This window comes from Pelodiscus sinensis, chromosome 1 (assembly GCF_049634645.1).
Source record: "Pelodiscus sinensis isolate JC-2024 chromosome 1, ASM4963464v1, whole genome shotgun sequence".
Classification (NCBI taxonomy): domain Eukaryota; kingdom Metazoa; phylum Chordata; order Testudines; family Trionychidae; genus Pelodiscus; species Pelodiscus sinensis.
In genome coordinates, this window is record NC_134711.1 from 27543401 (window position 1) to 27559525 (window position 16125).

Genomic DNA, 16125 nt, shown 5'->3' on the forward strand with positions numbered 1-16125 from the left:
ATTCATTGACTGTGGCATCACATCTTGTTACCCTGCTCCAACATATAAACACTGTGTGATGAAAAGCTTCAGAGGGATAGCTGAGTTAGTCTGTAACAGGAAAAACTTAAAAAATAACAGTCTAGTAGCACCTTAAAGGCTAACAAAACGTGGATGGTATCACGAGCTTTCATGGGCAAAACCCACTTCTTCAGATGATGAATGATGATGTGTGATGAGTGAAGGCTGGTAAGTTATGACAAGGGTGAAAAAAAACCCCAAATACTTTTGTACTGACCTACCTCTTGTACAGTTAGACTGAAAGCAAGGAGGGTATAATGCTCAACTTAATAGTTAAGAATATAATGTCATCACAGAGGTCACAGATTCAGTGACTTTAATGGTCTTCAGTCATTATTTGGCTTCAGCCCCATTGGAGTGGCTGCAGTGGGGGCAGTTTACAGCGGTGGGAAAAGGGGACTAGAATCTATGTGCAGAACTTGACATGCTATTTTACACAGTTTCATTATTCTACGCAAAACATCATCATATCTTGCCAAATTCTCATTATGCATACCCTACTGCACAAACTGAAAACTGCACTTCTTCATAAGTTTGCAATAATTATAAGGTCATATTCATAACTAACAATATGCATTCCAGAAATTTCCTAATTTTAATATTTGTATCAGTTGAACAGCCCATAACAAAGTTTCAAGTGAATTCTCTTTAATGTTTTCACAGAGGAATTTTAAAATCTATATTATAAAATCTTTGCTGCCTATTACCTTGATATTGAACAGCCATGGCTTCATAGCATCCACTTCTGATTGTCCTTTGCTGAGATCATAAACAGCAAGATATAATGCTCTCTGAGTCATAAAATGGGGATGAGCGCTGTAGAACTCTTCTTGTCCTAAATGATAAAGAAATAAAACTATTCACACTACTTCCTTCACTTCAATCTTTCAGTCTCAGAGGGGTAGCCATATTAGCCTGTATCTGCAAAATCAACTATGAGGCCTCTGGCATGTTAGAGGCTAAACAGATTTATTAGGGAAAAAGCTTTCATGGGTAAAACCCACTTCCTCAGATGAATTGGAGTGGAGCTTATAGAGGCATGGGTATATATAAGGACAAAAAAAGAAAGACAATACTCATTTACACAAGTATCCTTTCTTTTGTTATCCATATATATATATATGGATATGCGCCTCTAAACTCAAGTCCAATTCATCTGATGAAGTAGGTTTTACCCACAAAAGCTTATGCCCTAACAAATTTGTCTCTACGGTGCCACAGGACTCCACATTGTTTTCATACTTTCAGGTGAAAGCAACACAGCAGAACCTCACTTCTCATTAGTTCACTATCCATAAATCCAATTAATTCTCACAAAAATCCTGACAATCTCATGTTTCTTCTTTGCAACTTTTAACTTGCACAGGAACAATGCAAAGACCCAGGTTTAGACAGCTGACACCACAAGTAGAACATTTGTAGCAGTTTGACATTGGCTAAGGAACTTATATAGGCAAGATCAGTCCAAGCCCAAACATTACTGTGTTCAGATCTAAATGAGACATAGATCTTTTGATAAAGACTCTTCCTGAGAAAACTGAGCACTTTTAGAGAAAAAGACTGTACAGACTTACTGAAATCTGGAAGGATGGGGTGGAGGAGAGAGAAAGGAGAGAACAACAACAAAAAAACACATAGAGGGATGATATCCTGCCTCCCCTGAAGTCAATGGCAAAATTCCCACTGAGTTTCAATGGAATCAGGTTTTCACCATAGTTTTTCTATTCATATTCTTCCATAATTTTGTTTTTGGTTCTAAACAAATGTGGTAGGCACATTGGAAATACCTGAAGACTGATTAGGATGGTTAGTGAACACTTAGCCTGCATTTGCATTTTTTCCTGTGTACTCAAACAGAACTCTGTTAAGTTCACTAGAGGGAGCCCTTACACAACTGTTATGGTCTATAATCTTAACTATAATTTAACTTAATTCTGCCTTAGTGCAGGGGGATAGATTAGATGACCTCTTGGGTCCCATTCAGAACAACATTTTTGAGAGTCTACAGCAAACAGCAGTATTCAACTATTCTGTAGTCACATTATCATAATTAACACTAAAACCAGTATTATCAAAATAAATGAACACAGTACATTTAATAAAGCAATATCTTTGGGTCTTTTGTTTTATGTATTTGTCCAATTAATCACGAATTTGCAAAATTCAGTAGCTCACAATGGGTTCTTTGATCCTGCATATGAATTAACAAGATTCTACTGTATGTGGTTTGAGATTTTATAGAAAGTTTCTAGGAACAAACACTGTGTATATGAGTTAATAAAGACAATGAATTAATATGTTTCTGAACAAATACCTCCAAAATCCCAGACATTTAATATCAAATCTTTCTTCACTTTGCCTTTCACTGGAACTGACCAGTCCTTTACATCTATGCCTATTGTAGCCTTCTCTGTCCCCAAATCAGATCGTTTGCATTTCATTAGTTGTTGCAACAGTGTAGTTTTACCACTGCCAGTATTTCCCACAATCATGAGTTTCATTCTGTTATAAGGGACAGCCTTCTTTAGTCGCTGTTGAAGAAACCTGGCATGAAAAAGTAGACAACAAAAATGTATAATAAAGACTCGTGACATGTCAAAGAAGTCTCAAATTGCCAAACCAAGATCATACCAACCACTTTTCAAGTTATTTACATCAAAACCTTTTTGTTAATATTTCATTTAATATTTGACAGTATGTGTGTTCATTTCAGATTTAAAAAAATATTTAGTCTGTGTTTTCAATTATTGTAAAACTTACTCTGAGTAACATATTGTAACACATTAAAGATATACTAAGCAATCAGTAAATAATCTTTGCATAAAAGTCATGTTTTTCTGGAGGTGTCATCAACTCAAAGTGGTACTATTAAATATTCATATGGTTATGGACCACATTTTTCTTGAGGAACAAGGTTCCCAGGAATCACAGACAGTCAAAGATCACGTGGGAAATCAGTTGTTACCTCTGAAGGGCAATGCTGTTACCAGACAAGTATTTCATAAAATCTTAATACCTCATCCTGCCATAAGTGTAGGGAACTTGAAAGGTCATCTAGTTCAAGTTCCCGTCCAGTCTTAAGATTGTATGAAAAAGAGATAAGAACAACAATAGGACAACAAACCTTATAATGTCTCTGGCTTTGCATCCAACATGTTTGAAATCTAAATTAAGATGAAGCCCGTCCAAAGGAAGATCCCAGACTTTGGACAACCTTCCCATTTCATCTGGAAAGGATCTCAAGTCAGGGTTATAGCTTATATCCAGAGATGTCAAGTTTTCAAGGAAGCCAATCTGTGGAGGAATCTATATAGAGAAATGTTAATAAAATTTGAGCATTTATTAAAAGTTGACATTTATTTTTCTATGTATGAAGATGAATCTCTTAAGGAAATATTTAATAAGACCAAACAATTCCAATTCTTTTCTTCCAGTTACTATTGTTATCTAAAAGTATACATGCCTAATATCTTGATGGAGAAGAAAGTTAATTTTTAAAGAACTAATTAATAACCTTTTTACAAAGACGATAGGTACTGTTTTTACCATACATTGAAGTCAGAAAAACTTAAGGGAAGATATTCATATTCTTTTTGAAGGCAATACACAATTCTAATTGTACGCTATTTTACTACTAGGGTCTTCAATCATAAAAAGCAGCACTAGAAAAAATAGCAATTCACCTTCTCCTAACTGTTGTTCTTTGAGATGTGTTGTTCATATCCATTCCAATCAAGTGTTTAAATGCCACAGGAACTGTCACTGGAAGCTTTTTCCCTTAGCATTTCCTGTTGGGTCACTTAGAGAGCCCTTGGAAGAGTGCCATGAAGTCACTACATATGTGACATTGCCAATCTGACCCCCCCTTTAGTTCCTTCTTGCTGGCTACTCTGATACAGGGGAAGGCAGGTGGGTACTGGAATGAACGTAAAAACCACATCTCGAAAGACAACAGGAGAAGAGGAATATCTATTTTTATTTCTTGAAGAACTAGTTTGTCGATTCCAATCAGGTGATGGCCAAACTCTACCTGAAGATTGGGTAAGAGTTAAGGAATTACTGATTGGATAACGACTTATGTTCTCTGCCAAAACCTGCATCCTCTCTGGTATATTGGGGGAAGGCATAGTGAATGGTAAAAATGCAGATGGAAGACCAGATTGTGGCTCTGCAGATCTCCTTGATAGGCTATTGTGGCCAACTATAGGCACCAGGTATATAATATCTCATTTAACTGGTTAAATCTGGAGCTACTCCAGCCCACACCAGTTAACTGAAACCAGTTGCTCATTAACGGTGATGCTTATTGTTTAACAATTCACATCCCTAATAGACACCGGGGCCAGGTGTTGAGTGAGCCCTAATAGCTGGGTCTGTGAGCTTGGTGAGCTCTTAGTAAGTATGGATGCAGGCTATGACCCAGGAAGAAAGGAATCACTTTCATTTGGTTGGCATTCGATACAAACAGTTGCTTATATTTCCGTAAAGGCTTTGCCTTCTTGATGTAGAACGTTAGCATGTACTGGATATCTAGTGAGTGAAGCCTCTGCTCCCACACACTAGGATGTAGCCAGGGAGAGAATACTGACAGATGTCTTGGTCAATATGGAATTGAGATGCCATCTTGGGCAGGAAGACTGGGTGAGGCCTGAGTCTATGGAAGCACTCGCAAAGCAAGTGAGACACAGTTCCAACCTTCGCCACGGAAAGTAAGCAGAAACTGAAGGGGGGCTTGGGTTGACAGGGTCTTATACTGAGCATCATGAAGGCACCTCTCCTGGGAGCTCCTCAGGCAACCTGTCAGGAGTTGCTGAGGAAATAAGTTTCAGATAACCATGCACTGGAATATGCACACCTAACTGGAATTGACATAAACAAGCACTCAAAGAAGAGGGAACACATTTTGTTTATGGTTGATCTGAAAACCAAGTGATCATTTTAAAGATCATATGTATGTGGAAAGTGATTTGATGTTTTTAGATAAAAAAAAAAAATAAAAAAAAATCATACTTTACCTCCTTTAACTTGTTATGAGACAGGTGTAGCTTTTCTAGCCTAGACCATGCATGTACTTTTTCATTCAAATCCAAAATGGCTATTTGATTGTAGTTAAACAAGAGCTCCCTTAAGTTTAAGGATTTCCAGTGCATAGGTCCAGGCAGATTTATGATTTTATTATTGCTTAAGTCTACTGATCGCAAACTAAGAAAACAAAGGGAGAAAATTAGAAAATAAATAAAAAGGAAACTAGTTATAATTATATTAACCTTAAACTATACTGAAAAAAGAGAACATGTATTAGAATAAGAATTTCAGTTGGAAATGTAGATAGGAAAATAGAAAACAGAAGATTATTGACTAAATAAGGCTAACTTCAACAGTTATCTTAAAGGAAGTAAGGGTAGAAAGCAACAGCAGTTATCTAAGAAGATACTGGAAATAGGATGCAGCTATATCAGGGGATAAAAAGGAAAAGAAAACCAGAAAACTATTAACTGATTCAATAAAGTGTATGTAACGCCACCTGGGACCTCTGAATGAACCTCTACCACTTGAGCTAAAAGCCAGCTGGCTCTCAGCTAAGCCTGTAGAGCATACTCATTCTTCTTTCTGTAAGTGACCCAAGTGCCTCTATATGGAACAGTGAACCACAATCAGTAGGTGCATGGGTTACATGTACTTTTAATGGATTTATTTACACATGAAATAATATACAGTGAAAGCTTTGTTACCCAGCAGTCATGAGGAATGGGGATTGCAGTTTAATTGAATGTGCTGGATAACAAAACTTATTGCTCTGTCCCTGCCCCATAATGGGAGCTCAAGGCAGGCTGAGGGGGAAGGAGGCACCTGCTGAAGAGGTAAGTTGGCAGTGCTGGCTGTCAGAAGCCCCACAACAGACCTATATAATCATAGAGCTGGAAGAGATCTCAGGAGGTCCTAGAGTCCAGCCCCCTGCACAAAGCAGGACCAATCCCAACTAAATCATCCCCACCAGGGCTTTGTCAAGCTGAGACTTAAAAACTTCTAGGGATGGAGATTCCACCGTCTCTCTAGGTAACCCTTCCAGTGCTTCACCACCCTCCTAGTGAAATAGTTTTTCCTAATATCCAACCTAGACCTCCCCTACTGTAACTTGAGACCATTACTCTTTTTCTGCCATCTGTCACTCCTAAGAACAGCCTCTCTCCATCCTCTGGAACCTCCCTTGAGGAAGTTGAAGGCTGCTATCAAAACCCCCCTCATTTTAGTTGCTCTCCGCTGGACCTTCCTCCAATGCGTCCACATCCTTTTTGTACTGGGGCAGGAGGCAGGTGCATGATGCCTGAAAACATGGCGGTATTGTGACTGGGGCCACTGCCAAATAACAAAATTTTCTGGGTAACAGAATATCGAATAACAAAGCTTTTGCTTGTATTCTGAAAATGAACACTCATATATTAAGGAATATATTTACATCAGTGACTGAACCAGAAGTGGCACTTTCAAACAGATGTAATGATATTGCAATATTGTTATTGGGAAAACAATATTTATACAGTAAGATGTTTGTGCATGATGATGTCCAGATTAATCAAAGACCAAATCTAAATTCTGATGTCAGTCACACACATGTAAATATGGAGTAACACAAATGAAATCAATTGAGTTATTCTAGTTTTTTACCCATGTATCAGAGCAGGATTTGGCCAAATGATCCCAGGTTCAAGTGACTTCACAATAATGGCGTGTTTACTAAATTAAACACGCTTAAAGCATGCATTTAAATATATCAGAATGCATTTATTTTAATGTGTTTTATGATAGTCAAATAAAAAGGCACTAAGTATCTCAAAATGTACTTGCATTCATGTACTGCAAGACTGTATGTTAAAGAAACACATGTATTTTGTGCACTTATTTCTATGTGTAATCTACTGAACAAATGCAAATGTATTTATTTCAATGTGAAAAATGGACTATGCAAGGAATTCATGGACCTGACATGTCTGGGTAAAACAATGCTTGAGTGCTGCATCTCCTTCAATAAGTATATTAAGTTTTAGGGTTGTCACTTAATCATCATAAACTCACACGATTAACTAAAAAAATAATTATGATTTCAAAATTATTTAAAATGTTTTATTTTAAATCATTTTTAATTATGATTTAAAAGTCAGGATTAATTACAATTTTAATCATGCTGGTAAACAATAAAATACCACCAGCTGAGACGGAGCAGCCCCTGCTACCAGCAGGACAGGACACCTTACAGGCAGGGGTTCTGGCTGGAGCAGCCTGTCTATGCAGCGCCTGTGTCTGCTGCGGACACAGCCTGCTTCAGCTGGGATGCTGGAGCAGCCCCTGACTGTGGCAGGCCAAGGTGACCTACAGGTAGGCACTGCTACTGCATCCTGGGCAGAGCAGACCCAGGCCCACCGCAGGCAGAGCAGCCTCTGTCAGTGGCAGGCCCCTACTATGGGGCTGAGCAGCCCCCTGCCTGCAGCAGGCGGGTAGCTGCTCCAACCCCCACCGGTTAACTTAAACTGGTAAGCCTTATCCATCAAGAGTGAGGCTTATTGCTCATTCACATTCCTACTAGTATCATATAGGTAGCCATGTTAGTCTGAATCTGCAAAAGCGGCGAGGAGTCCTGTTGCACCTTATAGACTAACCGAAGTGTTGGAGCATAAGCTTTCGTGGGCAAAGACCCACTTCATCAGATGCATGCATTAACAGGGCTACTTTTCATATGAACAATGCTTTGTGACAAATGCAGCTTTAGCCCAATTCATCTTAGGGGACATGTACAGAGTTATTCTTTGGGAAGGAACTTATTATAAATATTTGGGAAGACAATCACTGGACTCAACTGCCTTGCCAAAAGGATTAAGTTGTAAGACTCTACAAAAAAAGAAATTGCCAATATGTTTTTTTACCTTCTTTGCACCAGAACAAACAAATTGGTTCTAGCACTAGAGTCAAAGTTGGGCAGCTTCAGGATTCCTAAAAATGTATCTTAGTTGAATGAGAGATTCATAGTCTGGAACTATCTAGGGAATTCAAGCTTTCTGCAGTTATTGAATAAAAAGTGACCTATTCTGGCTTAAGTTAATGGTCACCACATTTTAGATCTAGCCTTTTTAGGATGATTTGCTGAAAACTGAAAAATCTGAGTTGAAACGTGCCATATTTTCTGCTTAATAATGATCATTCCACTAGTTTTTTCTTTACTAAGAACCTAACATTGGCCTTAACAAGTGAAATAACTTACTGTGGAAGAAGTAGTATCGCTTCTGGAATATTGACAAAATTATTTTGAGATAATTTTAAACTTGTTATGCTAGATGACAAGTCAGGTATGGTATCTACAATAGAAAAGAAATTAAATTATTTCCTTTATGCATTTTCAGCACTTTTTAATTTAGTTTATAAAGTTGTCATTTTCTAAAATTAGAGATAGATTTTTTAGACTAATTTCCAAACACTGGTATCTGATTCTATTCCTGGCACTCAAATTGGCATTGATAAAAATGAATAGCCATTTAAACACCCAAGCGTTCAGCTAAGCTCCCAAAAAACAGGATTTGGGTTTCCTTCAAGAACTCCATTTGAAAACTGAATTCCAAATTTGAGGAGTTTAAAGAAGAATTTAAACACCCGTTTTCCCCCCAAATATTTCTACTTTTTTAAAAACTTTTTTTAGACCGTATATTTAATGTCATATTGTTATTCAATACTGAAGTATTATTTACATTACATGCTGTTAGTATTTTGTCAGTCCATCAATGTAGTATAAAACACCTTATGTGGATAAAAGAACACTTAAAATTTTTGCTTACTACAGATATAACAGCTACCTCCTAAAACACTGAGAAAGAACAGTTACTTACCTCGTAACTGTGATTCTTTGAGACGTGTTGCTCGTGTCCATTCCAGTTAGGTGTGTACATGCAGCATGCATGCACTGTCGGAAGTTTTTCCCTCAGTAGTACCCTTCAGGGCCAGCAAGGGAAACTGGAGTGGCGCCAGTATATCGGCCCATATATACCCTCCCAATGGCTCCCTCACCCACTCAGTTCCTTCTTACCAGAATACTCCGGAGAGAGGGCAGCGGGTGAGGATTTGGAATGGACATGAGCAACACATCTCGAAGAATCACAGTTACAAGGTAAGAAACCATTCTTTCTTCTCCTTGAGTGATTACTCATGTGCATTCCAATTAGGTGACTCCAAAGCAGAACCTATGGAGGAGGGCTGGATGTTGAAGCTACAGAGACGTGGAGGACCGTCCTAACCAGAGCAACGTCTTCCCTAGCTTGATGTGTTAGCGTACAGTGGACCATATAATGGCTTTGCAGATGTTCAAGATGGGAACCTGCACAATGAAACTGGTGGAGTCTGCCACGGCTCTCGTGGAGCGCGCTCTAAGGGGCAGAGCCGGTACCCCTACCAAGGCATAGAACTCCTTGATACAAGCCGTTATCCAGGACAAGATTCGCTGGGAGTACACGGGTTGGCCCCTCACCCATTCCATGATGGTCACAAAGAGTTGCGGTGTCTTCCTGAATGGTTTTGTCCTGTCTAAATAAAAGGCTAATGCTCTATGCACATCCAAAGTGTGTAAAGCCTGTTCTTTCCCAGACACGTGTGGTTTGGGGTAAAAAACTGGCAGGAAAATATCCTGGGAGGTATGGAAAGAGGACACCACCTTGGTCAGAAAGCCTGGGTGGGGGCGGAGCCTAACCTTGTCTTTGAAAGGTTAGGCTCCTTTGACCGTGTAGGGGGGATCCGAGGTAAGTGCCCTGAGTTCGGATACTCTCCTGGCTGATGTGAGTGCCACCAGAAGAGACACCTTATAAGATAGGTATAGGAGAGAACACATCGCTAACTGTTCAAACGGAGGGGGGGTCCCATGAGTTTGGAAAGGACCAGGTTTAGGTCCCACTGGAGGGCAGGCTGCCAGATGTGTGGTTAGAACCTATCCAACCCCTTCAGAAACCTGTTGACCATTGGGTTAGCAAACAGGGTTTTCCTTCCCTTCCCCCAGGTGGAAGGTCGAAATGGCCGCCAAGCGAACCTTGATGGAGGAGGAATAGAGATCCTGGAGCCTGAGCTCCAACAGGTAATCTAGGATCAGAGGGATTGTAGCCCACCTTGGGTGCACTCCCCTTCTGGGAAGCCCAGGTGCAGAATTGCTTCCACTTAGCAATGCATATGGTTAGTGGAGGGCTTCCTGCTATGCAGCAGGACTTCCTGAACCAGTTCTGAGCACTGAAGCTGCTCCGCAGTCAATCACGGAGCTTCTACGCTATCAAATGCAGTGAATGCAGGTCCGGGTGGGGAGCCTGCCTGAGTCCTGAGATATCAGGTCCGGGAGCAGCAGGAGGGTCATGGGTCTCTTGCATGACAGGTTGAGGACGGTTAAAAACCAGTGTTGCCTGGGCCATGCCGGGGCAATTACAATCATGGACTCCCTGAATTCCCACACTCTGAGGAGGACCCTGTGAATTAGCAGGAATTGCGGGAAGGCATACAGCCAGCCCTGTGGCCAGGGAAGGAGGAGAGCGTCTTCCAGGGAACTCTGTCCCTGCCCCGTGAGGGAGCAGAGCCGTGGGCACTTCTTGTTCTGCCCTGTGGTGAATAGGTCTAGATGGGGAGACCCCCACACAGAAGACAGATTGAGCTACATCTCACCTCAGGGACCATTCGTGTCTTGTAAAGGATCGGCTCAGCCTGCCCACCAGGACATTTTGGGAACCCGGGAGCTACGAGGCCATTGGGTGGATAACCATCTCGATGCAGAGGTTCCACAGGCGAACTGCTTCCAAGCACAGGTGAGGAGAATGAGCCCCGCCCTGCCTGTTCATATACGCCACCGCTGTCGTGTTGTCTGACAGGATGAGGACAGACTTGCCCCTGAGGTGGGGGAAGGAAAACCGCACAAGTCAGTTGGACTGCCCAGAGCTCCCTGATGCTGATATGCAGGGAGATCTTGTCCGCAGACCACACACCTTGTGTGTGTAGGTCTCCTAAGGGGGCTCCCCAGCCCGTGTCTGACTCATCTATGACCAGGCAGATGGATGGCACTGGTCTGGAGAACGGGACTCCTGTACAGACCTCTGCCTGGTGGGTCCATCAGTTCAGCACAAGGAGGACGGAGGCGGGAACCATCAGCACTCTGTCCCATGAGTGAACGGATGGGTTGTGGACTTGCGACAACCACATCTGTAACGGGCGCATGCGCAGTCTGGCGTACTGCACTACATAAGTACAGGCGGCCATGAGGCCCAGGAGACGCATGCAGGTCCGGGCAGTGGTCACTGGAAAATTCTGGAGCGCCCTGACTGCCGTCTCTATTGTGAGGAACCGGGAACTGGGTAGAAAGGCCCTCACTGACAGAGTCCAGGGTGGTGCCCACAAACTCTATTATCGGGGTAGGAGTTAGGGTTGATTTGTCCAGATTTAGCAGAAGGCCTAAGTCATCGAAGAGTGTGTGGACTATGGCGATGTGGTCTTTCACCAGAGTCTCTGAGTTCCCCCTCAGGAGCCAATCGTTTAGGTAGGGGAACACCTGGACGTCCCTTTTTCTGAGCGCGGCAGCCACCACTGCCATGCATTTGGTGAAGACCCGAGGGGCCGTGGAAATACCAAAGGGGAGGGCCGTGAATTGGTAGTGGTCCAGCCCACAGTAAATCAGAGGAACCTGCGGTGGTGGGAGGCAATTGAAATGTAGAAGTAAGCCTCTTTTAAGTCGAGGGCAGCATACCAGTCTCTGGGGGCTAATGAGGGAATTATAGACGCCAGTGTCACCATTTTGAATTTTGCTTTGGCGATAAAGGAATTGAGGGCTCTGAGGTCCAGGATGGGATGGAGGCCCCCTTTTGCCTTTAAGACCAGAAAGTAGCAGGAATAGAACCCCGCCCCGAAACTCGGGGGGAACGTGTTCCACCACTAGTGTAAGAAGATGTTGGACCCGGAAATTTAGTGGGGAGATTGGTAAGATGCCCTCGGGGATCCAGTCAAAAGCCCTAATGGGGACCCGAGGGTTTGTTGGGAGGCCCCTGGTTATTGCCTGGGGCTAGGCGCGGCTGGCGCCTATTGTTCCTACTATTACCACTCCTGCAGCAGGCTAAGTCAGGATGCGGGCCCGGGGAAGGTGCTCTAGGAACATTCCTATTTACGTAAGTGCACCTCTGGGGAGCGGGAGTATGCAGTAGGTCCATGAAATTATCCATGGATGCCCAAGTGTTATAGGCATACCACAACAAGAGGACCTGCTGATTAGCAATGCAATACTGAATGCCCCCGGACACGAAGACCTTTTGGCCGAGCAGGTCAGTCTTTTTCACCTCCCTGTTTTTAGGGGTGGCAGCAGGCTGACCCTGTCTCTCACTTTGATTAATGGCTTATACAACTAGGGAGCCAGGGGGACGATGGGAGAACAAGTGTTCATTGCCCAATGGAGGGACAAAGTAACTTCTTTCGGCCTGCTTATCAGTGGGAGGAATAGATGTGGGAGTTTGCCATAGGGCCTTAGAAATTTTGGCCACTGTTTTGTTAACCGGGAGAGCCACACTGGAGGGGGGTGTCAGAGTGCAAGATATCCATGGGAGGATCCAAGTCCTCGGACACCTTTCTCTGCCTGGACTCCCAAACTTTGAGCCAGGCAGCAGAGAAGGTCTTGGTGGGCTCTCGCATCCATGGAGAGCATGGATGATGCGGAATCACCCAGTACCTCGTCCAGAGAGGAGGATGATGACCCCTTCCAGACCACTCCCACCGGAGCACCCATGAGCTCTGGATCCTGCGATGAAACCATGGATGGGGCTGGGGGAGTTTGGGCTCACTGGAGCCACGCTTCCCCCCTGGGACCTGGAGACGACTGACCAGGAGGAAGGGACTGGCTTGAGGTTGGGGACCTGTTGAGCAGTGTCGCTGATGGAGGAGCTCACGGGCCAGATGAGATGGAGCCCGGCCTGGGAGGATCCACACCTTGGCTTTGGTGGTATGGCCTTGGGGTCCAAAAAGGCCACTAGCCTGGGGGTTGAGATGGCCATGTTTGTTGCAGCATCGGCACTGGAACTGGTTGAGCCCATTGTTGTTGGTATAGGTTCAGATGGCTGCAGTGCTAGGAGTGGTGCCAAGAGCAGGACCGTGAGCCTCTTGAAGACCAGGTGGAATCCGCCTTGGAGTTGGACAAGTACTCTGAGGCAGACCAAGGGGGCGCCGGCGCAGTCACCGATGATGTTGCCACATGTCCAGCCATGGATTGAGGTTTGCCGCGGTGCCAAGGTGGAGGCATGGCGGTGCGGGAGTCCCGCACAGAGGTTGGGCCCTGGTCCGGAAATGGTGCCGGACAGTGGTGCTGCGCTGAGTCCAGTGCCATATCCAGAGGTGGCACCGAGAAGCTGCAGCCTCGGTGGCTGGTGCCATGTACAGTGCCGTTGGGGCCGGTGTAGATGGGCTATGGTCTCTGCCTTCATGCACTGGGCCTTCAGATGCCCTGGAGGGGGACCGGTGCAGACCGTCCCCGTGCCACCTGGAGGATGCCAGGATGGGAGGAGGAGGAGAGGGAGAGGACTCGATCAGGATCCTCACTGCCCTCAAGGCCTCCAGTGTGGAGAGATCAGGAAAGTCCTGCAGGGGATTGATGTCCCTATGTTGGGAGGAAGGGCTGCCCGACCTGGAAGGCCCGGGCTCTGAACTCATCGGCGCCACGTGCCCTACTGAAGGGCACATGGAGGGCGCATGTCTAGGCGGGGACTGGCCTCTCTCAGGCCTCCTCTTTTTTTGAGGCACCGGGGACTGGGAGCGGTGCCGGGGCCTCTGTGGTGAAAGAGAGGCACAGTGCACGGAACTGTCCCGCACCGATGCCAGTGCGCTTTGAGAGGCCGATGCCCAGTCTGGCACTGGTGCCAGCCGGAGAGCCGCGTCCATCAGCAGAATCTTGAGATGCGATTCTCTCGTGCTTAGTCCTGGGTTTGAAGGCCTTACAAATCTTGCAGGTTTCTGTAAGGTGAGCCTCTCCCAGGTACTTTAGGCACGATGAATGAGGGTTGCCACAGGGCATGGGCCTGTGGCACTTTTTGCAGGGCTTAAAGCCTTGCAGACCGGGCATGCCCTGCCGCAGGCACACAGCGGCGGGGAATGATCAAACAGAAACAACAAAAGAGTCTTTAACTTAATCTTCAGCTAAGCAGCTGCAATTTAACAAAGGAAAGGAGAATAACAATGAAGGCAACGATTGCAGCGAAGAGCTGAGGGTTGTTCCAATGACCGTCATAGAGGTAAAAAGGAATTGAGTGGGTGAGGGGGCCAGTAGGGGGTATACCGGCGCCACTCTAGGGGGCTCCCTTGCTGGCCCTCAGGGTACTGCTGAGGGGAAAACTTCCGATAGTGTGTGCACGCTGCACGTACACACCTAATTGGAATGCACATGAGCAATCACTCGAAGAAGAAACTAGATTATAAGCATGTGCAAAATAAAAGTTTCTGTGGGTACGTTTAGACTACATGCCTCTGGCGACAGAGGCATGTAGATTAGGCTACCAGGCATAGGAAAATGAAGCGGCGATTTAAATAATCGCTGCTTCATTTAAATTTACATGGCTGCCGCGCTGAGCCGACAAACAGCTGATCAGCTGTTTGTCGGCTCACCGCGGTAGTCTGGACGCACGGGTGTCGACATCAAAGGTATTTGTCGACCACCCAGTTATACCTCATCCCAGGAGGCATACCTGGGTGGTTGACAAATGCCTTTGATGTCGACCCCCGCGCGTCCAGACTATCACGCTGAGCAGACAAACAGCTGATCAGCTGTTTGTCGGCTCAGCGCAGCAGCCATGTAAATTTAAATGAAGCGGCGATTATTTATATCGCCACTTCATTTTCCTATGCCTGGTAGCCTAATCTACCTGCCTCTGGCGACAGAGGCATGTAGTCTAGACATACCCTTTATGTTAGACAAATACAAAATTCTAATAATAATGTAACAACTTCAGTGAAATCACTAGGACAGGTGATACATGTATTAAATTTTCTCAAATTCGTTGTTAATTTTTTGTATAAAATATGTTAAGCCATTGGATCATACTATGCATTGCTTCATCAGAAGGCAGTTTCAGCAGTAATCTATGAAGACACTCAAAAGCTGGCTTTCGTCTCACTGAAACCAGTGGACATTTAAATCAAAGGAGTTATACGGATATAAAATTGGCATGAGAGAAGACTCAGTTTCAAGTTAATATTTATCAGTAAATATTACACCACAATTCCTGAGATGCAACAGTTATTTTCTACAGCAAGGATAGGGAAATAACTGTACAAATGCTAAGTGTTGTGGTAAACTGTAGCTAATAGATATAAGGTGGTTAGGTAACTGTTGATAAATGTTTATGAGGTTCAACCCTCCCAAATCCAGGACTCTTTGGTCTGGCAACATCAGTGTATCAAAGAGCCCCCGAGGCAGGATCAACGAAGGGGCTAGGGAGCCTTGGCTGGTCCAAGAGGCATCTGGGGAGCCTCACCCCCACCCTGGCCAGGGAACCCCTGGTGTTAGCGGGACTAGGTGACCAGGAAATCCCAGCCCCAGCCAGGGAACCCTTGGTTGCAGATGGGCTGCCAACAGATGGCCAGAAACCCCCGGTGACAGCGGGGTTGGGATGACTGAGCAGCCTCTACCAGAAAACTCCCTGGCTGAAGCGGGGCTGGTGGAGGCAGGCAGCCAGAATTACAAGCGGCTGCAGGACTGGCCTGGGGAACTGGCCGAAACAGCAGGGGAGGGGAACCTCTGGTGCTGCAGGGCCAGTTACTTTACCACCCCATATCTATTAGCTAGTTTTCAACAACCCCGGGAACACTCTGTGGCAGTGGGACCGGCAACAGCCAAGTGGTCCTGCCTGGAATCCACGGAGACCCTGGGGCAGTGGGTGGATAAGCAGGGTTGCGAGCCCAGGCCAGAGCCCAGAAGGTGTACAGCCAGCAGGGGAGCACTGACCTCCCTAGTCCAGCAAACTCTCTGGTCCAGGACAGCTCAGGTGCTAAGGGTGCTGGACTAGGGAGGTCCAACCTAAATTGTATATT

General features: G+C 44.7%; 1 protein-coding gene across 2 annotated transcripts in view; it reads right to left on the reverse strand.

Moving 5' to 3' along the window:
* LRRK2 (leucine rich repeat kinase 2) overlaps nucleotides 1-16125 on the reverse strand; it is a 121927-nt gene that overhangs the window by 35472 nt on the left and 70330 nt on the right. For both annotated transcript variants that reach the window (XM_075927384.1, XM_075927389.1), the window contains exons 26-30: nucleotides 8315-8408; nucleotides 5076-5262; nucleotides 3185-3366; nucleotides 2375-2604; nucleotides 768-895 (exon numbers count right to left, since the gene is read on the reverse strand). In XM_075927384.1, the coding sequence (XP_075783499.1) occupies nucleotides 768-895; nucleotides 2375-2604; nucleotides 3185-3366; nucleotides 5076-5262; nucleotides 8315-8408 (821 nt within the window). The remainder of the gene's footprint in view (nucleotides 1-767; nucleotides 896-2374; nucleotides 2605-3184; nucleotides 3367-5075; nucleotides 5263-8314; nucleotides 8409-16125) is intronic.